General features: G+C 36.1%; 1 protein-coding gene across 1 annotated transcript in view; it reads left to right on the forward strand.

Moving 5' to 3' along the window:
- Positions 1 to 667: 667 nt before the first annotated feature.
- The window catches only part of SH3BGRL (SH3 domain binding glutamate rich protein like), a 79,737-nt gene continuing 56,785 nt past the window's right edge, over positions 668 to 23,619 (forward strand). Inside the window, exon 1 of the mRNA XM_036841008.1 lies at positions 668 to 937. Within this exon, the coding sequence (XP_036696903.1) occupies positions 893 to 937 (45 nt within the window). The 5' untranslated portion in view covers positions 668 to 892. The remainder of the gene's footprint in view (positions 938 to 23,619) is intronic.

Consider the following 23,619-nt stretch of genomic DNA (forward strand, 5'->3'; position numbering starts at 1 on the left):
TTCACCATTTCCACATCTCCTGCAACATATGGTCCAAACTCCCTTTCCACAGTCAGTTAGAAAGCAAACAAAACATAACAGAAATCATTCACGTTCTTACACTGTAATTTCAATTTTTTTGATTTGCAGTTTCTTCCTCCATTCTTGAGTTTTCCAGTCAATCAGGTTTCCTGCGAATTCTCACGGAAGCAGGATTCCGTAATTTAACAAAAAGCAAAACTCAAAAAGAAAACCAATCCTGCTGTTTCTGGGCTTTGGGAAACCTGACACTTTTCCTAAACCTTCCAAGGCAGCGCTCAGTGCTTCAAGGTCCATTTCCTGCCACCAGCTAACATCAGAACAATCACTACGTAATAGGAATCTTAAAATGCACAAGGCTTTGAGAACTTGGTCTTTATCACTAGTGTCTGGATTCAACGCAGAACTTCCTCTTTTAAAGAAGACATCTTATTTGCATACATTTCTGAGCAGGAAGTTACACGCAGAACTTTGAGTCTACGTGGGAAAAGATCCTTCATTGCAATCTAATTTAATTCAACGCTCCCTCTTTCTTTTTCTTTCTCCTTTCCCTTTTCTCAGGGAGGGAATAGTCAAGAATAAATGTTTCAACAGATCTCGCGGTGCTATTCGAGATTCCCAATTTAAAAAAAAAAATTAGAAATGATGCAAACGAGCCTGTGCCTTCCGGGGTTTGGGGCTGGGACTGCCGCCCTCTGAGCCCAGTGAAAGCAGCCAAGAGAGGAGGCGGGGCTCTGGCGAGTTCCCCTTCCACCTTCCCCCACCCTTCTCTTCCAACCTCTGTAAGGCCCCTAGCTTGATTCCAGCCTTTGCTGCAGCTGCTCTCCAGCCGTTTGCAGGACTCAAACAACTACAGCCGCTGTTCCCAACCAAGATGGTGATCCGTGTGTATATTGCCTCTTCCTCTGGCTCCACGGCGGTAAGGAGGGTGGGAAGCCCACCTTTGTTGTTTTTCTACACATCAGTCTCCTGCTGCCCCAGAACCGTTAAATTGCAGAAGTTAGTCTGGCAGCTTCTCCTTCGGTAGACACCCGCATTTCCCACCCCACCCCCTTCTTCCCTTTCTTCTCTTTGTTGCATCGATTTCATTTTTCCATGGAGTTTACCTTTGTTTGCCTAGTGATGTTAGGCCCACATTTCTTCTCTGAAGAAAAAAGAAAGCTACCGAGTTTTGGTAAATGGAAGATGGTGGTATAGGGTCTTTAGGGTTAGGTGAAGACGTCAAGAAAGTCTCACACTGGTAAGTTTCAAGAGTGGGACATTTCACATATTTGCTGTAGGTACTGAGGCAGGGGCAGGAGTGCACATCTGTAAAGGATGTAAAACATGCTGTTACTGATGATGACGGAGTGGAGGCCTACTGAGGCACTGTGATTATATTTCACAGAGTGAGACCCTTGTAATCAAAAAGTTATATTTTGCCACTGTGTAGGAGGGGGTATTTAACTTCAGCCTAAAGAGTCTGTTAGAACTAGACAGAATGGGAGCGGAAGTTGGGAACAATGATATAAAGTTGTGGGGGGTTTTTAAAACAATGTGACAAGGGACCTGTTTTTCCCTTCCATTGTGTCCCTTATTTTGACCTTTGCTTTTCTTTCAAAAGATGTTACTTCAAACAGTTTCTAACTGCTTCAAATACATTGAGAACTGGAAGGGAACTAACAAGTGCCTTCTTGTATAGTTGCAGATTCCAGTGGTGGCTTCTTCAAATGATAGGACAACCCTCTCTCATCCCCCGTGCTCTTAATTGAGAATAACAATTTTCAGCAGTTGTGGGGAGCAATAGGCTAAGCTGGAGTGAAAGCTGAGTGTATATCCATGGTAAATGAAAGTGTCTCTGTGTTTCACAGCTCAGGAGAAAAGCCAACAGTGGCAAGAGCAGATGTGTGGGCTCAGAATGTAGAATGTATGAACCCACTCCCTCTTCTGAGCTTCAGAGCAGCAGCTATCCCATGTTTTTTGTTGTTGTTGTGTTTTTGTTTTTGTTTTATTTACCCCCTAAGAGGGTTTGGAAGAGAACTGAAAGTTGCATGAAATCACAAGAAGCTTGAACCTTCAACTTGTCTTCTCTGGCTACCACATGTGGGTGTGTTTAGACAGTTTTGAAATAGAATACTTAAAGTTACATTTTTGGAGCAAGTTTAGGTTGAAAAAAAGAAAACTTTTTATATTGTCTTTGAACTTCACTTTATGAGCCTCTTGCCTTATTATTTTCCATATATATTATGATATTTAAAATAATGTGCAAGCTGCCCAGAGTCTCAATTCCAATAAAATAATTGTAAAATTTAAAAGATCAGCTTAATACCTTTAGTTAAATCCCTAATTAGGGTGGACAGATCTGGAAGCTAGTTTTGGTGATTTCACTTTGGGTGACATGCAGTTTCAATACTGCTATTTATTCTTTGCTTTCTTGCTCTTCTACGCCTCCCCGAAAAGCAGATTCAAGAAGAAACTCCTTTCAGAATTTCTATTCAAATAAGAACAATTATACCTCTCTGTTAAGACTTAAGTTTCTTAGGGCCTTAAAAATGACTACTGTCTCCTACTATGTACATTATTAGATTCCACTGTTGAAGACTATGCAAATAAATATTTATGCTTTTTGTTTCAATTGTTTTTCTTATGGGTAATTATAGATTTGTTTGTTGTTGCAGTAATTATAGTTCCTATGAACCTGTTATCAAAATTCTACTGCATATTGCCAAAATAAATTCTTATTTTATTATAATCTTATAGTACTTTTAAATAATATTAAAACAGGATAAAATGAGTATACTTCAGAAGAGCTCCTTTATAACATAAATGGGGACTCTTCGGTTTGCAATACTAAGGTTTTTCCTTTAAGAAAGCTGTCATGTTGTTCTTAACATATGATTTAGAAATTTTGGGGCAAACATCCTAACAGGAATCCAGCAATTGTACAAAGTGAGATGATTCTATAAATGACTAAGTGTTTTCTGAAGAGCACTTAAAAGAAAGCTTTTGGTTTTGGATTGTGAATCTTTGACTGTTTTCTTACTCCTGCTAGTGATTTTCATAAAAATAACCAATATTAGATGTCCTATCAGGCGAGGGAGGATCTATGATGATTGCAACTTAGTGTGACCTTAACTCAAGACTCCCTTTCCTTCATAGACCAATTAAAAAAAGAAACTTTTCAAACTTGTACTCAACTGTGCCCTAATACAGAGGTATAGCACTTGCTTCTCAAAAGTTTAGAAATGAAAGCAGGTATATTGGTTTTTGCAATGGATTTCTTGATAGTAACCATAATAGTGTTAGTAAGTAGGAACACTTAAGTGTGTTGGGTACTATCTCATTTTTTCTTGGCAATTTCTAGTCCTATGAGTTAGATACTGTGATTATCTCTATTTTCAAGATAAGGAAATACAGGTTCAGAGAGGTTAAACAACTTTCTCAAGGTCACACAACTAGTAAGCCACAGAGCTTGAATTCAACACAAGCTGTTTGAATCCAAATGACATATGTTTAAAGAAATACATCCTCCCAGTGATGCATGACAGCTAGGAGGCATGCAGAGATAAATGTGAACATGAGGTGAGAGGTACAGAAGGGAGTAAGTCCTGTAAGTGGAATTGCTTGGGCATATACATACAGAAGAATAGAAAAATGAGGAGCTAGTGTAGAGGAGAGATAGCATGTCTAAAGGTGAATGTCAGTAAGTGGGCTAAATTCACTCAAGGCCAGGAAGATAGAGAAGATGCACATTTGGAACTGGTCTAGTATAGGTCAAGATGAAAATTCAGGTCTTAGTACTGTTTTTTTTTTTTTTTTTTATGAAAACCATTTAGCAAGAATGCAACTCCCAAGTTGTCTGTCTGTAGGAAGTGATTTCTGCCTGTTCAGAACTGTTCGTGCATGTTTTGACCTATTGTAACACAATAATATATGCCATATTTTTTTCCTCGAAACTGTAATGTCCTGTAAGTTTGCATTTAATGGAAAAAGAATAGTAAGCACAGAACCTATAATAAACTTAATAAATTTCAATAACTTTTAATAAAAATTAACATTGGCCTTTGATCAGGATTGCTAGAGAGATGATAGCTTGGAGAATTATAACTGGTTTGGAGTTTTCTTCCCATACTTCTTTTCCTCAGATCCATAATAATCTGCATTTCACGGTCTCTATGCATTTTAGGTGTGCTTGGTGTAGAAATTTTAAGATTGTGGTAGATAGATTGTAGATTTCTGAGGGTATTATTTATGGTTTAACTTTTGTAAAATGATCTCTTTTATGACTGCTAAAACAAAAACTAGTTGTAGCTTGGATTGTCCATATAGTAAATGAAGTATATGTGATTTTCCTCTATGGCATTTTGTAAATAAGCTCATTTGTATCATTTTTTTTGATTCCACATATAAGCAATATCATATGATATTTGTATTCCTCTGTCTGACTTACTTCACTTAGTATGATAATCTCCAGGTGCATCCATGTTGCTGCAAATGGCATTATATCATTCTTTTTAATGGCTGGGTAATATTCCATTATATATATGTACCACATCTTCTTTATCCATTAATCTGTCAATGGACATCTAGGTTGCTTCCCTGTCTTGGCTATTGTAACAGTGCTGCAGTGAACATTGGGGTGCATGTATCCTTTCCAACCATGGTTTTCTCCGGATATATGCCCAGGAGTGTGATTGCTGAATCATACGGTAGCTCTATTTTTAGTTTTTAGTTTTTTAATGAACCTCCATACTGTTCTCCATGCTTGCTGTACTAATTTACATTCCCACCAACAGTGTAGGAGATTTCCCTTTTCTCCACACCCTCTCCAGCACTTATTGTTTGCAGACTTTTTGATGATGGCCATTCTAACTGGTGTGATGTGATATCTCAATGCAGTTTCGATTTGCATTTCTCTAATAATTAGCAATGTTGAGTGTCTTTTCATGTGCCTCTTGGCCATCTTTATGTCTTCTTTGTAGAAATGTCTCTTTAGGTCTTCTGCCTATTTTTGATTGGGTTGTTTGTTTTTTTTGATATTGAGCTGCATGAGCTGTTTGTAAATTTTGAAGATTAATCCCTTGTCGGTTGCTTTGTTTGCAAATATTTTCTCCCATTCTGTGGGTTGCCTTTTCATTTTGTTTATGGTTTCCTTTGCTGTGCAAAAGCTTTGGGGTTTAATTAGGTCCCATTTGTTTATTTTTGTTTCTATTTCCATTACTCTGGGAGACAGATCAAAAAAGATCTTGCTGTGATTTATGTCAAAGAGTGTTCTGCCTATGTTTTCCTCTAAGAGTTTTATAGTGTCTGGTCTTACATTTAGGTCTTTAATCCTTTTTGAGTTTATTTTTGTGTCTGGTGTTAAAGAATATTCTAATTTCAGTTTTTTTATATGTAGCTGTTCAGTTTTCCCAGCACCATTTACTGAAGAGACTGTCTTTCTTCCATTTTATAGTCTTGTCTCCTTTGTTATAGATTAATTGGCCATAGGTGTGTGGGTTTATTTCTGGGTTTTCTATTTTGTTCCATTGAGCTATATTTCTGTTTTTGTGCCAGTACCATACTGTTCTGATGACTGTAGCTTTGTAGTATAGTCTGAAGTCATGGAGCCTGATTCCTCCAGCTCTGTTTTTCTTTCTCAAGATTGCTTTGGCTACTTGGGGTCGTTTGTGTCTCCATACAAATTTTAAGATTTTTTTGTTCTAGTTCTGTGAAAAATGCCATTGGTAATTTGATAGAGATTGCACTGAATCTGTAGATTGCCTTATGTAGTATAGTCATTTTGACGATACTGATTCTTACAATCCAAGGACATGGTATATCTTTCCATCTGTCTGTGTTGTCTTTGATTCCTTTCATCAGCATCTTATAGTTTTCGGATTACAGGTCTTTTGTCTCCTTAGGTAGGTATATTCCTAAGTTTGTTATTATTATTTTTTTTGATGTGATGGTAAATGGGATTGTTTCTTTAATTTCTCTCTCTGATCTTTCATTGTTAGTGTATATAAATGCAACAGATGTCTGTGTATTAATTTTGTATTCTGCAACTTTACTGAATTCATTGATGAGCTCTAGAAATTTTCTGGTAGCATCCTTAGGATTTTCTGTGTACAGTATCATGTTGTCTGCAAACAATGACAGTTTTACTTCTTTTCCAATTTGAATTCCTTTTATTTCTTTTTCTTCTATGATTGCCATAGCTAGGACTTCCAAAACTATGTTGAAAAAAGTGGCTAGAGTGTACATCCTTGTCTTGTTTCTGATCTTAGAGGAAATGCTTTCAGCTTTTCACCACTGAGTATGATGTTAGCTGTAGGTCTGTCATATATGGTAGCTTCTCTGTCTTTGTATTTATAAATTGAACATCAGTTTGATGTATACTATGGTCTTTGTCATAGCTGCCAAGGTTTGTTTGAATGCTGTGTAAAGGTATTCATAAACTAAGAGCAAAATTAGAAACTCTTCATGAGATGACTGTTTGGATATGCTTTTTGGATGCCCTGAACAATGGAAAATGGCAGCTCTCCCGTGGCAAATGCAGGAACTCAAGATCATTGCCTTCAGATTGGTGCCCTATATTTGGTGACTGATTTCCTTAAACTCACAGCAACAATGGCAAAGCCTTTGGAATAATTTGGCCCAATTTAAAGAGGCTTGGGAAACACAGTTATCAATGATGTTGATTATTTGGTACTTGAAAGTAGAATGGTTATAAAAAAGAATATATTGCAGAAGTTTAGTAAAAGTTTCCTAATCTGGAAGAAGAAAAGGATAAAATAGATTCATTTTAGCTCAAAGACTAGTTACTCTATTGAGGAAAGGGTTTTGATCAATAAACCTTAAGGTCAACCCTCCTCCTGGGTTGAGCTGGAAAAAAAACATAAATTCAAGCTCCAGACACAATCAGATAGAATGTTCTAATTCTCTGTAGTTAATCTCTAACTTCTTTTCTAAAATATATATTGTGCCATAAAACATATATCTTTTACAGGAATATTTTCTGCTTTAATTGAATTTTCAAGGGTGAATGTTGTGTTTCATTTCTTACCGATAAAATTAAACAGGTTGAGAATCTGTTGATGACTATCTGACCATCTGTTTGCTTTCGGCTCTAATTTGCAGCTCGCCAGGAAACCTTTTAAACCCAGTACTTAATTACTTCCTCTGATGCAGACTAAAATTAAACAAACATATGTTTAGAGAGAAGGGGCAGCTCATTTATGATGACTCTTTTTATTAATATGAGAGCAAAGCTGACTTTTCACACTTGGCCAATAGAGAAGAATTCTAAGCAAGGGGATTATTTTCTAGCTCAGTCCCTCACATTTTGGCTTTATTAGTTTGTTTGAACTGTTTCAGGTTGCCAGAACATCAGGCAAAAGTTAAATATAAATTGTAAAATATCACAACAAATTTAAAAATTATATATTTAAAAGTATTCAGTATTAGTGCTGCTAGATTTTTGTTTCATTACTTTTCATTAATGTGACTAATCAAGATTTGACTTTAGTAATAGTAAAGCCTAACATTTATTTATGCACTGTGTATGTGAGGCACTGTACCCAGTGCTTTACATACTTTATCTCAATTAGTTTAATACTTGTGATGACATTTTGAGGTAAGTACTAGTATTAGATCCATTTCATGTAAGTGGAAGGGATATCTCTAAGACCCAGAAACTAGGTACATTGCTCAAGATCAAACAGTTACAAATGGCAGAACTGGGATTAGAACCCAGGTTGTTCTGACTCCAGAACTGGCTCCTAAACACTGTGTTATTTGCACTCCCTTTTAGAGTATAGATATTGAACAGAAATCGTGTCAATAATACAGTAAAATCTTATCATGTGATTGGGAATCTGTAACTGCCATTTAATAACTGGATGATGCCTGAAAAGAAAGAGAAAGACTGGATGATGCCTAACTAGACAAATGTGTCTTCATCCATAATCTGCATGTGAGAGTTAGGTGGAAGTGAGGGAGATAGGTTAGTAGCAACATTTTCATATACAATTTAGTTCTTTTTTAAATAAAATTGCCTAACCAAGGGCACATTTTTAAATAGCAATTGTGACACATATTGAACTTTTATGACTTTGGTTCTCTTCCCTGAAAAGTATCTTTGTGTGGTTATAGACCAACATAATTAAAATGTGGCTTTTTATGATTCTATAAATATAAATTGATCAAGAAAGCAGTACATCTATGACTTGTAAACTCTGGTTCTGGACTCTAGTCTTTGAGTTCTGTCCTTTTGGCTTAGTCCTTTCTGGAAATAAGACCCGATCACAGAGTTGGAGCAGAGCCAAACAGTTTTGCTGAGGGGATTTCCAGCAGTGAGTCAAGACAGAAAGAACTTCACCTTTTAAACACCAGAGAATGTTCATCCCAGTTAAGAGTTACAACATGGGAAAATCTTGTCTGTTTGTTTCACCACCACTCAGCCAATTGTTTCACCATAAGTGCAGCATATTTCTCAACACTGATATTAAAACAGTAAGTATATATTTAATAATGGCTGTATTATTTGAGAAACCATTCTATCCAGTGTGATTTGGAAGCAAGATGAGTGTAGACAAGTACTTAATATGTTAAAAATATGATAAAGCATTGCACTTTAATTTCTCATGCAAATAAGTTGTCAGCTTTAGTTGATAATAATAAGAGCTATCATTCATTGAGCACTTAAAATGTGCCAGGCATAGTGGTAAGAACTTTAGGTGTGTTATATCATTTAATTCTTGTGACAACCCAATGAAGTCAGTATTCCTATTGTGCCCATTATTTTCTTCCTTTTTTTCCTTCTTTTTTATTGCGATATAGTTGGTTTACAATATTATATGTTTCAGGTGTACAACTAGTGATTCACAGTTTTTAAAGGTGTGCTCCATTTATAGTTAATATAAAATATTGGCTATATTCCATGTGCTGTACAATATATCCTTGTAGCTTATATATTTTACACATAGTAGCTTGCACCTCTTAATCCCCTGTTATTATGCCTATTTTTAGGAAGAGGAAACAGGCTCAGAGAGCTAGCAATGCCAGAGAGCTAGCAAAGCACCCCTCGGGTCTGTCTGATCCCAGAGCTCATAATCTTAACTTTTATGCTATTCTGCCTACTGAGCGTTATTTGTTAATTACCCAGTATGAATGTAGCTATGAAACTACTTTAAAAGTCATTGTAAAATTGCTTTTCTTCTGAACTTGGAAAATCATGAAAAGTACTTCTTAATTGGTCTGTAGCAGTACCAAGAATAATTCTAGTGGCCTGTCACATCATGTAGAAAACTTAAAATTCTTTAGAGCAGATAATTAAAGTCATAATAGCTTAGTGTATATGATTAGTTAGATTGCAGAACATGTACTTTTATCCCAATATAAGAAAATTACCTTGTGTAAGACAGTCTAACTCAAAGCAGATAAGACACATTGTTTTGGGAAGGGATTTTAAGTTTTTAGCTAGAGCATGTAGATTTAGGGTGAGGTATGCGTTATAGCCTGTTGCCTGTGTGATTTGAGTAGGTCACTAAACCTTTGTTTGTTTCTCATCACCCTCACAAGTGAAATATAAATGACATAAAATTAAGAGTATTATGGAAGAAAACTTCTGCAAGTATCGTCATTGGAAATCTATTACTGAAAATTATAGAATCTGATCTCATACTTTCAGAAACTTAAACATAATTAATTGGTCTTGCACATCAACTAAATATTTTGAACTCAAAAAAAGGCAGTGGTTGGGGTGAAGATTTTTCAATAAGTTTCTACTTAAAAAATTTAGAAATAAAGGTCTTAAATTAAATCTTCAGAGCAATATTGAGAGGGCACTCAGGCATGGTGGTGGTGATATAGAGACTGGGCCAGGCAATAATACAAACACCTGGTGAGTTTTTTTTAACATGTTTATTGGAGTATAATTGCTTTACAATAGTGTGTTAGATTCTGCTGTATAACAAAGTGAATCAGCTATACATATACATACAACCCCATATCTCCTCCCTCATGCATCTCCCTCCCACCCTCCCTATCCCACCCCTCTAGATGGACAAAAAGCACCAAGCTGATCTCCCTGTGCTATGCAGCTGCTTCCCACTAGCTATCTATTTTACCTTTGATAGTGTATATATGTCCATGCCACTTTCTCACTTCGTCCCAGCTTACACGTCCCCCTCCCCGTGTCCTCAAGTCCATTCTCTATGTCTGCGTATTTATTCCTGTCCTGTCCCTAGGCTCTTCAGAACCATTTCTTTTTTTTTTTTTTGATTCCATATATATGTGTTAGCATACGGTATTTGTTTTTCACTTTCTGACTTACTTCACTCTGTATGACAGACTCTAGGTCCATCCACCTCACTACAAATAATTCAATTTTGTTTCTTTTTATGGCTGAGTAATAGTCCATTGTATACATGTGCCACATCTCGCTTATCCATTCATCTGTTGATGGACACTTAGGTTGCTTCCATGTCCTGGCTATTGTAAATAGAGCTGCAATGAACATTGTGGTACATGACTCTTTTTGAATTATGGTTTTCTCAGGGTATGTGCCCAGTAGTGGGATTGCTGGGTCGTATGGTAGTTCTATTTTTAGTTTTTTGAGGAACCTCCATACTGGTCTCCATAGTGGCTATATTAATTTATATTCCCACTAAAAGTGCAAGAGGGTTCCCTTTTCTCCACACCCTCTCCAGCATTTATTCTTTGTAGATATTTTGATGATGGCCATTCTGACCGGTGTGAGGTGATACCACATTGTAGTTTTGATTTGCATTTCTCTAATGATTAGTGATGTTGAGCATCCTTTCATGTGTTTGTTGGCAATCTGTATATCTTCTTTGGAGAAATGTCTATTTAGGTCTTCTGCCCACTTTTGGATTGGGTTGTTTGTTTTTTAGATATTGAGCTGCATGAGCTGCTTGTAAATTTTGGAGATCAATCCTTTGTCAGTTGCTTCATTTGCAAATATTTTCTCCCATTCTGAGGGTTGTCTTTTTGTCTTGTTTATGGTTTCCTTTGCTGTGCAAAAGCTTTTAAGTTTGATTAGGTCCCATTTGTTTAGTTTTGTTTTTATTTCCATTTCTCTCAGAGGTGGGTCAAAAAGGATCTTGCTGTGATATGTCATGGAGTGTTCTGCCTATGTTTTCCTCTAAGAGTTTTCTAGTGTCTGGCCTTACATTTGAGTCTTTAACCCATTTGAGTTTATTTTTGTGTATGGTGTTAGGGTGTGTTCTAATTTCATTCCTTTACATGTAGCTAACCAGTTTTCAAAGCACCACTTATTGAAGAGGCTGTCTTTTCTCCATTGTATATTCTTGCCTCCTTTATCAAAGATAAGGTGACCATAGGTGCGTGAGTTTATCTCTGGGCTTTCTATCCTGTTCCATTGATGTATATTTCTGTTTTTGTGCCAGTACCATACTGTCTTGATTACTGTAACTTTGTAGTATAGTCTGAAATCGGGGAGCCTGATTCCTCCACTTCCGTTCTTCTTTCTCAAGATTGCTTTGGCTATTCGGGGTCTTTTGTGTTTCCATAAAAATTGTGAAATTTTTTGTTCTGGTTCTGTGAAAAATGCCATTGGTAGTTTGATAGGGATTGCATTGAATATGTAGATTGCTTTGGGTAGTATAGACATTTTCACAATGTTGATTCTTCCAATCCAAGAACATGGTATATCTCCCTATCTGTTTGTTTCATCTTTAATTTCTTTCAGGAGTCTTTTGTCTCCTTAGGTAGGTGTGTTCCTAGGTATTTTATTCTTTTTGTTACAGCGGTACATGTGAGTGTTTCCTTAATTTCTCTTTCAGATTTTTCATCATTAGTGTATAGGAATGCAAGAGATTTCTGTGCGTTAATTTTGTATCTTGCTACTTTAGCAAATTCATTGATCAGCTCTAGTAGTTTTCTGGTAGAATCTTTAGGATTCTCTATGTATAGTATCATGTCATCTGCAAACAGTGACCGCTTTACTTCTTCTTTTCCAATTTGGATTTCTTGTATTTCTTTTTCTTCTCTGATTGCTGTGGCTAAAACTTCCAAAACTATGTTGAATAATAGTAGTGAGAGTGGACAACATTTTCTTGCTCCTGATCTTAGAGGAAATGGTTTCAATTTTTCACCATTGAGGACGATGTTGGCTGTGGGTTTGTCATATATGGCCTTTATTATGTTGAGGTAAGTTCCCTCTATGCCTACTCTCTGGAGGGTTTTTATCATAAATGGGTGTTGAATTTTGTTAAAAGCTTTCTCTGCATCTATTGAGATGATCATATGGTTTTTCTCCTTCAGTTTGTTAATATGGTTTATCACATTGATTGATTTGTATATATTGAAGAATCCTTGCATTCCTGGGGTAAACCCCACTTGATCATGGTATATGATCCTTTTAATGTGCTGTTGGATTCTGTTTGCTGGTGTTTAGTTGAGGATTTTTGCATCTATGTTCATTAGTGATATTGGCCTGTAGTTTTCTTTTTTTGTGGCATCTTTGTCTGGTTTTGGTATCAGGGTGATGGTGGCCTTGTAGAATGCGTTTGGGAGTATTCCTCCCTCTGCTATATTTTGGAAGAGTTTGAGAAGGATAGAGGTTAGCTGTTCTCTAAATGTTGATATAATTCACCTGTGAAGCCATCTGGTCCTGGGCTTTTATTTGTTGGAAGATTTTTAATCACAGTTTCAATTTCAGTGCTTGTGATCGGTCTGTTTATATTTTCTATTATTTCTTCCTGGTTCAGTCTGAGCAGGTTGTGCTTCTCTAAGAATTTGTCCATTTCTTCCAGGTTGTCCATTTTATTGGCATATAGTTGCTTGTAGTAATCTCTCATGATCCTTTGTATTTCTGCAGTGTCAGTGGTTACTTCTCCTTTTCATTTATAATTCTATTGATTTGAATCTTCTCCCTTTTTTAATCAATGAGTCTGGCTAATGGTTTATCAATTTTGTTTATCTTCTCAAAGAACCAGCTTTTAGTTCTATTGATTTTTGCTATTGTTTCCTTCATTTCTTTTTCATTTATTTCTGTTCTGATCTTTATGATTTCTTTCCTTCTGCTAACTTTGGGGTTTTTTTGTTCTTCTTTCTCTGATTGCTTTAGGTGTAAGTTTAGGTTGTTTATTTGAGATGTTTCTTGTTTCTTGAGGTAGGATTGTATTGCTATAAACATCCCTTTTAGAACTGCTTTTGCTGCATCCCTTAAGTTTTGGGTCATCATGTCTTCATTGTCATATGTTTCTAGGAATTTTTTGATTTCATCTTTGATTTCTTCAGGGATCTCTTGGTTATTTAGTAGTGTATTGTTTAGCCTCCTTGTGTTTGTATTTTTACAGATTTTTTCCCTCTAATTGATATCTAGTCTCAGAGCATTGTGGTTGAAAAAGATACTTGATACAATTTCAGTTTTCTTACATTTACCAAGGGTTGATTTGTGACCCAAGATATGATCTGTCCTGGAAAATGTTCCATGAGCACTTGAGAAGAAAGTGTAATCTGCTGTTTCTCATTGGAATGTCCTGTAAATATCGATTAAGTTCATCTTGTTTAATGTATCATTTAAAGCTTGTGTTTCCTTACTTATTTTCATTTTGGATGATCTGTCCATTTGTGAAAGTGGGGTGTTAAAGTTCTCTACTATGATTGTGTTACTTTCGATTTCCCCTTTTATGGCTGTTAGCATTTGCCTTATATATTGATGTGCTCCTATGTTGGGTGTGTAATACTTACAACTGTTATACTACTTCTTGGATTGATCCCTTGATCATTATGTAGTGTCCTACTTTGTCTTTTGTAATAGTCTTTATTTTAAAGTCTATTTTGTCTGATATGTGAACTACTACTCCATCTTTCTTTTGATTTCCATTTGCATGGAATATCTTTTTTCCATCCCTTCCCTTTCAATCTGTATGTGTCCCTAGGTCTGAAGTAGGTTTCTTGTAGACAGCATATATACAGGTCTTGTTTTTGTATCCATTCATCCAGTCTATGTCTTTTGTTGGGAGCATTTAATCCATTTATATTTAAGGTTATTATTAATATGTATGTTCCTATTACTATTTTTAAAATTGTTTTGGATTTGTTATTTTAGGTCTTTTCCTTCTCTTTTGTTTCCTGCCTAGAGAAGTTCCTTTAGCATTTGTTGTAAAGCTTGTTTAGTGGTGCTGAATTCTCTTAGCTTTTGCTTGTCTGTAAAGTGTTTAATTTCTCTGTCGAATATGAATGAGATCTTTGCTGGGTAGAGTAGTCTTGGTTGTAGGTTTTTCTCCTTCATCACTTTAAATATGTCCTGCCACTCCCTTCTGCCTTGCAGAGTTTCTGCTGAAGGATCAGCTGTTAACCTTATGGGGATTCCCTTGTATGTTATTTGTTGTTTTTCCCTTGCTGCTTTTAATATTTTTTCTTTGTATATAATTTTTGATACTTTGAATAATATGTGTCTTGGCATGTTTCTCCTTGGATTTATCCTGTATGGCACTCTCTTTGTCTCCTGGACTTGATTGACTATTTCCTTTCCCATATAGTTTCCCATTTTCAACTATAATCTCTTCAAATATTTTCTCAGTCCCTTTCTTTTTCTCTTCTTCTTCTGGGACCCCTATAATTCGAATGTTGGTGCATTTAATGTTGTCCCAGATGTCTCTGAGATTGTCCTTAATTCTTTTCATTCTTTTTTCTTTTTTCTGCTCTGCAGTATTTATTTCCACTATTTTATCCTTCAGGTCACTTATCCGTTCTTCTGCCTCAGTTATTCTGCTATTGATTCCTTCTAGAGAATGTTTAATTTCATTTAGTATGTTGTTTATCATTGTTTGTTTACTCTTTAGTTCTTCTAGGTCCTTGTTAAACGTTTCTTGTATTTTCTCCATTCTATTTTGGATCACCTTTACTATCATTACTCTGAATTTCTTTTCAAGTAGACTGCCTATTTCTTCTTCATTTGTTTGGTCTGGTGAGTTTTTACCTTGCTCCTTCATCTGCTGTGTATTTTTCTGTCTTCTCAGTTTCCTTAAGTTACTGTTCTTGGGTCCTCCATTTCGCTGGCTGCAGGTTCGTAGTTCCCGTTGTTTTTGGTGTCTGCTCTCAGTGGGTAAGGTTGGTTCCATGGGTTGCATAGGCTTCCTGGTGGAGGGGACTGGTGCCTGTGTTCTGGTGGATGAGGCTGGATCTTGCCTTTCTGGTGGGCAGGACCACGTCCAGTGGTGTGTTTTGGGGTGTCTGTGACCCTATTATGATTTTAGGCCGCCTCTCTGCTAATGGGTGGGGTTGTGTTCCTGTCTTGTGAGTTGTTTGGCATAGGGTGTCCAGCACTGTAGCTTGCTGGTCATTGAGTGGAGCTGGGTCTTAGCACTGAGGTGGAAATTTCTGGGAGAGCTTTTGCCCTTTGATATTACATGAGGCTAGGAGGTCTCTGGTGGACCAATGTCCTGAACTCGGCTCTCCCACCTCAGAGGGTCAGACCTCACACCTGGCCAGAACACCAAGAGCGTTTCAGCCACATGGCTCAGAAGAAAAGTGAGAAAAAGAAAGAAAGAAAGAAAGAAAAAGATAAATTATTAAAATAAAGTAAAGTTATTAAAATAGAAAAAATAATTAAAAATAAAAAAGGAATAAGAGATAAAGAAAGAAAGAAAAAAGAGAACAACCAAACCAGAAAACAAATCCACCAATGATAACAAGCACTAAAAACCATACTACAAAAAAAACAAAATGAAAAAAAAAGAAAAAAAGACAGTCAGAACCCTAGGACAAATGGCAAAAGCAAAGCTATACAGACAAAATCACACAAAGAAGCATACACATACACACTCACAAAAAGAGAAAAAAGGGAAAAAAATATATATATAGATAGATAAAAAACGAAGAGAGCAACCAAATCTATAAACAAATCTACCAATGATAATAAGCTCTATATGCTAAACTAAGATAAACATAAAACCAGAAACAGATTAGATGCAGAATGCAAACCCCAAGTCTACAGTTGCTCCCAGAGTCCACCACCTCAACTTTGGGATGATTCATTGTCTATTCAGGATTCCACATTACAGGGTACATCTACATCAAGTTAATTGTGGAGATTTAATCTGCTGCTCCTGAGGCTGCTGCGAGAAATGTCCCTTTCTCTTCTTTGTTCACACTGCTCCTGGGTTTCAGCTTTGGGTTTGGCCCCCCTCTGCATGTAGGTCGCCTGAGGGCATCTTTTGGGAAGTCTGAGGTCTTCTGCCAGCATTCAGTAGCTGTTCTGTAGGAATTGTTCCGCATGTAGATGTAGTTTTAATGTATTTGTGGGGAGGAAGGTGATCTCCATCTCTTACTACTCCGCCATCTTGAAGGCGCCCCCACACCTGGTGAGTTTTAAAGGGAATAAGTAGGAAGTGTGACAAGATCCAGAATAAGGCCAATTCTATACCAGACTTGGAGTTTATGTGATTTTTTAAAAAAGAAGTTGTTGAAAGGCAAATATAAAAGTATTGTAGGAGAATGTGACTAAACATTTACTTTTGTCCAGTTGCATTAGGACTTATCATTATACTTTGAAGTTGAAATTGAAGAATGATTTTTGTTTGGTATGTATTTGTATCCCTTTTATTGTATGGTTATGATCAAGGTCTGCATGGGGGCTTAAGAGAGGTGTATGCATATATCTGTCTTGGCATTTAGTCTGACTCTACCAAAAAGTTGACCTTGAACTAAAGCTACAATACCGGTGGATCCTTACACTGCCCAAATATCAGGGACTGTGTGGGGGAGGTCCCACCAACCACACAGCATGTATATTCTTTCAGAAATTCAGTGACTCTAGATTTCATGAAAAGTGATGTACCATGTGATGTTTTGAAACACAAAGCATCTAACACAATATTATCTAAATAATTCATGTCTGGATACCTGAGTAGATTTACTATAAATAAATATCTAATTACTTTTTGAAAATCATTCATTTACAGAGATGGATTTTAGTTTTTCACTGCATAACATGGTTGAATAGAGAAGTATTAGAATTGTACTTTCAGGTTAATGTATAAAACTAGGGTCACAGTGCATAAACGTCCTATTGCTTGGAATATATAGAGAACATCTAAAAGGGGGCTATCATTATAAGAATTAGATACCATATTGTGCAACAGCTTATGTTAAGAGATTCTGTGGGAAGAAAATTGCATAACCTGAACTTTTGGGTTGTCAAAACATGTATTTCTCCAGTAAGCTATTAAAAGGAAAGGTAGTTAGACAATCTCCTAATGAGTGAGATAATTATGACCTAATTCTATACCCACGTTTGCAAAAGGACCACCATTTGATGTCCATATAAGGCTTCATGAAAATATTTGAAGTTGCAATGGTGGACGTTAATTTACGTGTCTATTTTGTTTTAATAAAAATGTATAGCAATTTTCATTTCATATGATTAGTTGTGAGCCCTTATTATATGTAAAAGCATATGATAAAAAAGACAGATGCATGTTGTTGTGTATAACAGCATTAATTTTTTTTCTAAATATTTTCTCAATCTATAGACATTGTTTCTACTATAGTAATTATTCTAAAGTTACATAAGGCAGGTTTCTGTACATAAAAGAACAGATATTAAAGCCAAGTCAAAACATTGAACAAACTTAATAGTATATGTATACATACATACCATATAAACACTTGGCAGAGATGCTCAAGTGCAGAGCCTTACATAGGGTAGACAGTTTGAATAAATTATATGGGCAGGCCCTGCTAATGCTGGACCTATAGGCTGTGTTGGGAATTTTCTTCCTTTCACCCCCAAATTTATTAATTCATTGAGAAAACATTTATTGCCATCCACTGGGCTAGACTCTGGACCCAGGTCCTCAAGGGAAAAAAAAGCCAGGAATAAAGATTCCTCAGCCTCTTCCCTGAGCCAGAGGAAGTGAGGTAGTATGGAGATGTCAATTTTAGGGACTATGTTATACAGTCTACAAATAAAGAGTTGTATTTGAGGGGCTCAAAGGCAGAAGTACTTCAGGTACTACTTGCCTGAAAGTTGGTATGCTGTCTCACAGGAATCCATATTCTACCTCCCAACGAATGTCTCAAAGTACTTTGTCTACCCCTTCTAGTTACCCTGATGATGATCTCCTCCTTGAATAACTATTCTGAAAACAACAATAGTTTATTAGTTCAATTCAAGCTTTACTTAGTTTTCCTGCCATTTCACTAGAGAAGGGTATGGGAAGTAGATCATAGGCACAATTTGCACTTTCTTCTTATATGTGAACATTTTTCACAGGCATGATTATTATACAGTTATGATTAAAGCCAAATGTAGCAGTGATGACAAATTAAAGATTTGTGGTATCACTGCCTAACTATTTCTACCAGTTACCTTGGGATTCTGGAACAAAGCATACTACGCCCCTTTTTCATTATCTGAAAAGTGCCTTTTAGACTTCTCTATAATCCCTTCACTTTGGGACCACCCTGACCTTGATCTTTTGTGTAAACAATTATGCCTTACAAAAATCTGAGGTGTATTCATTAACTCTTTTATTTATAACACCTCAACAATTTTATGTTTGCTCTCCCTTCCTGTTCTCCTTGGCTGTTTCTTTTTTTTCCAAGGATTATAGGATTAAACCAACAGTATGGTTTAATGTTTGGTTCAGGGTTCTACGTATCAATGCCCTTATTTACTTTGGGTTTAATTCATGCCACTGCTATGTTAAATTTGATAAGGATCATGTCTTGAGCCAGACTTTCCAGTGTGGAGGCTACTCAGTGTTTGCCTTTGGTCAAGCATATAGCAAAGAGGCTAAATGCTGAAATAATCAATATTTCTCCTTACGTTTCCACCAAATCATTAGATAAGTAAAGATAATTTTAGCTCCTCCTTCCCCCTCCCAACATATTTCTAACTCTCCCCACCACAAGCATTTGAACCTGGTCAAAACTGGTTCCATCCGTTACCAAGATTAATAAGCATCGAAATCCAGTTGGGCCTTATTGTTCTTGTGGATAAATTTTCTCCTAGTACCAGACTGTTCTTAAAATAGCATTATGGGGAATTCCCTGGCGGTCCAGTGGTTAGGACTCCGCACTTTCACTGCAGGGGACACGGATTCGGTCCCTTGTCAGAGAACTAGGATCCTGCAGGCTGCGTGTGGTGGCCAAAAAAAAAAAAAAATAGCATTATGGATTTCAAATGTTTATAACAGTGCTTTAGTGGGCTAAAGCAACTATATCTAGATAGAAAGGACATGGTAAAAATTAATCTATTTTTTGATTAATGTCACTTGTTATTAAGAAACCAAGAGTATAACACTGGAAGTCCCTTCTTCATTGTGAAAAAAAAAATGACTTTCAGTCTTTTCCATTTTTCTCAGCATCAAACATGCTAAAAATAAAATATTAAAAGCATCTGGGTAGAAGGAATCATAGGAGGTCATCCAGTCTATACACATAAGGACTGCCTGTGAACTGTCCCAGACAGATCGTAATCAATTTTCTCTTAGAAAACTCTCCAAAGAAGGAAATATGCAACCTCCCTTGATAATATGCTGCAGTACTACTTTCTATTCCTTGTTGTTCTAGACTCTGGGACTAAGATTGTGGAAATCTGGGTGACCGATGAAGGTTATTTTTTACCTCTTTTTGTATAGTGAAGAGAAAGATTAGATTCTTGAAGCCGTGGAAGCAAAGGAAGTAAAGCACTGTACAATACATAGAGATCCACCAGTAATCAATTCAGCACATATTTCCTGAATACCTGCTGATAAAAATATTCAGCTCTGTGGGGGACAAGGTGTTCATCCTGAAAGAGTTTACAACCTACCTTGTTTTGGAAAGCTTAAAATAGGTTTGATTTTTTTTTTTCTTCTCTTCTGCCCCTCTTCTTTTTTAGGAAGCATTCTGGGCATTGTTCATGCCTGTATATTAGTACACTCTAAGATCATGCCATAAGAGAATATTCCCATATATTGGTTATTTTGTGAGATGTGATTTATTGAATTTATACTAATCTCAAAATCAGCATCAGAGTAAAAAAATCATGAAAAAAAAATTTTAAAGTCAATAATCCCCTAAGTCCAAGTATTGGGCATTGTTCATTCATAATAGTTGAATGTGTTATTAATGAAAAAAATCATACGGCATGGCTAATGTAAGAACTAATGTGATGCCTTTAAAAGGTTCAATTTTGAGAAAAATATTTTGTTATAAAATTATGAGTTATACTACTTACTGTTGTAGAGAAAACACAGCAGTTTTAGAACTCTGAACTGAAGGCTGTGACTTTTTACTGTTGTTTAATAGTAATTTGTTTGGAATCCTTCCGATCATTAGTGTACTAATCAACAAGGGAGCCTTGGATCAGGGAGTAAAGGCGTTAGGATAATGATTAATCTCTATGCTTTTTTTCCCCCTGTAAAATAGAAGAAATGACCTTATCTCCACTTCTCATGAATGTTAGTTAGATTTTTAAAAATGTGATGAATAGCAAGTGCTTTGAGTTTCTTTGAAAGGAAAGAATTTTTCTTTAGCAGCCTGAAACATTTTGGTAAAACTCTTAAGGTAGAATGGTCTTTTCTATTTCTCTTTTATAAGTTGGCATTTTGCATTTTGTTTTTAGTAGTCCAAGATAAGGCTTCAGGAGAACCTCAACTCCTTGTTTTCTTTTGAAATCCTAATATTGCACATGAGAGAGTTTTACCTATCATTCCGTTTCCATTGAAAATTAACTAACCTGTTAAGGAGAAATACTATAGACTCTTATGTTGTCTCTCTCCTTCTCTCTCTCTCTCTTTTCTTTCCTCCATTTCCCCCCTTCCTCTCTCCCTCTCTCTCTGATTCTTTTCTATGCCCTTGTAAGAATGCACAGTGATATGCAGTTAGTTGAATGTGACATTTAATAACAAAGTTGTGACCTGAAGAAGTTATATTTTCAGCTAGGAAAAAGGTGCTAAGAAAAGATTATACAGGACCTTCAACTCAACTCTAGAAAATAGGCTAATAATGCTGTTTGTGACATTCACATTTCCAAATTGGAGTTGACACATATAAAAACTTATAAATGTATAATATTATTGTGTTCTAGAAAGAGAATTTTATGCTATTGAAAATGATCACATTCTCTTCATTGATAATCACTCTTTTTGGATGATTTTCTCCCTACCCTTCATTTCTTCTGAATCTATGTCAGTAGCTCTTATGCTTATTTGTAAAATATTAAAAATCTACTCTCTTTGGGTATTTTTCAGCTATTTCAGGCAAATTTACAATAGGTTCCGGTCTCAAGACCTTCCCAAAATTTAAACAAATTTTGTGAAACCTTATTATATATACCCCAAATATGGCTTCTTTAAAGTAAAATTTATGAACCAGGAATACAAGCTGAGGCACAGGTTATGTGCTTAACCCCAAACTACATAGTTCGAAGCAAAACTGTGAGTGAATCAAGAATAGACACTAAAAGGCATTTTTTTGGGTCACAATCTGTGAGATTAAGATGGCTTGTATATACTAACAATTTTATACAAAAGCTTATTTTGAGTCTCCCTTATGATTCCACTGCATTTGTCTTAAACTCCATTTTTTGACATAGTATAATAAAAGGACCACTAATCATCCTTTGTTCAACCTTTTTTTTTTTTTTTGTCAACAGTCTTTTTCCCCAACTCTGGGACTGGGAACACAGTTTTGTTTTGTTTTTTGTGTTTTTTTAAATTTTTTTGGCTGTGCCTCATGCCATGTGGGATCTTAGTTTCTTTACCAGGGATCAAACCTTTACCCCCTGCATTGGAATCACAGATTCTTAACCACTGGACTGCCAGGGAAGTCCCCAGTTTTTTTTTTTTTAAACAAAGTCATTACAGAAACCATGAGGGGGTGGTGGTGTTAGTTTCTTCTTGGAGATTGCTGCTTAAAGCTGACTCAATTTCTGTCTTTTCTAAAGAAGATAATAGATCGGATAATGACCTGATGAGTGATATGTAGAGCTAAGTAAACCTGGCAGCCTCATAAAAGCCCTGCACAAATGGAGACTATATTTCACTCAACACCCATGCCTTTCTTCAAGCCTTTCAAGCCTGAAGAAAGTTCTGCCACCCCAATACCAGTTCTATTAATTTTATATAATTAAGAGTAAGGAAACATAATGATCCTAGTTGGACTGTTAACCAAAATTTGGGCCACTACCAATTATATTGTAAATAAAGTCAAGGCCTCAGAAAGAAGATTGCTGTACCTTAACCTAAGTATGGGCAGTAATTTAATTGTTCTTCGGAAAAAAATGAAGTTTCTTTTTAAAATTAGGCCTTTGTCACATTTTTAGGCATCTGCATTCAGCCCAAGGTTCTTTTGGATATTCTTTGGTGAAACCTATGTATTTATAAATATTAGCTGACCTTTTGCTCCTATAAAGTTTTTTTTTCCCATAATGAGTGAGGTTATATTGATAATATTAATCTTGAGAAATAGGAGGACATGAATTAGGAATCTTAGCATCCATTTGATAATGTATATATTTCTGAGAACTACAGGGTAAATGCCAGCTGACTTAAATTGATACTTTATCTTTTATTGGGAGAAAAATCATTCTCTCAATTGTCTCTCCCTCTGCAATCCATTCCACACAGGATCCTCATATTAACCTTCCTAAATATACTTTAATCTTTTCCAGAAGACACCCTCAACTTAGGTTATGTGTCTTTTTATAATCTAGTAGCACCTTGTGCATATTTTTATATCATGGCATATTGGATTGGCCAAAAAGTTCGTTCGGGTTTTTCATATGAAAACCCGAACGAACTTTTCGGCCACCCCAGTATTATAATTTTCTGTTTATATCTGTCTTTCCCACTAGACTGTGAACTTCTTGGGCTCAGGGTCTTTGTTTTGTGCACCTTTGTTGTATTCTCAGGCTGTAGCACAGTGCCCAGTCCCCAGAACTATGTAATGAATACATGCTTATGGACTTAGTGGATGTATAAATGAATGCATGTGTGAATAAAGCACTTGATTTATCCCAAACAATGATTTCAGTAAAATCATGGATTTAATGTGCTAATTACCTATTTTTTCTATTACACATTAGCATAAACACATACAATTAAAGAAACATCTTTAATCATGTACTAAAAATCACCTTGTGTGCCGTCAATGGAAAGCGCTGCACTAGAGGCACTGTTTGGTCCAGACATCTGAGTTTACTACTTCCTGCATGTGCCAGGTATATCCTCACCTCTGTGCCTTTGCTTCCAGTGTTTCCTCCACCTGAGTTATCATTCTTTTCCCATTCCACAGGCCTTGGTCTTACCCATCTTTACCCCTCCTCCCTAATGAAGTCTTTTCTGGCTACTTAAAGTAAGATAGTTCTCTCTACCTCTAAACTCCTTTAGCATTTATTTTCTATGTTTCATAAGGGATACTCATCATATTGTTAGCTATGCTCTGATTACTCCATTAAACTCTCTGAGGATAGAGACTATATCATATATGTCTTCAGTTCCTAGCCCAGAAGAGATGTTCAGTAAATGCTTGTTGCTCAATTACTTTTCTCAGTGATGTTGTTGCCTTAATATAATAAGCAACATTAGTGTAAGATTTTATGTGAAAGGAATCGTATCTATCAATGAAATCTAATTCAAGACCCATATAATTTTT

This window comes from Balaenoptera musculus, chromosome X (genome assembly GCF_009873245.2).
Source record: "Balaenoptera musculus isolate JJ_BM4_2016_0621 chromosome X, mBalMus1.pri.v3, whole genome shotgun sequence".
NCBI lineage: Eukaryota > Metazoa > Chordata > Mammalia > Artiodactyla > Balaenopteridae > Balaenoptera > Balaenoptera musculus.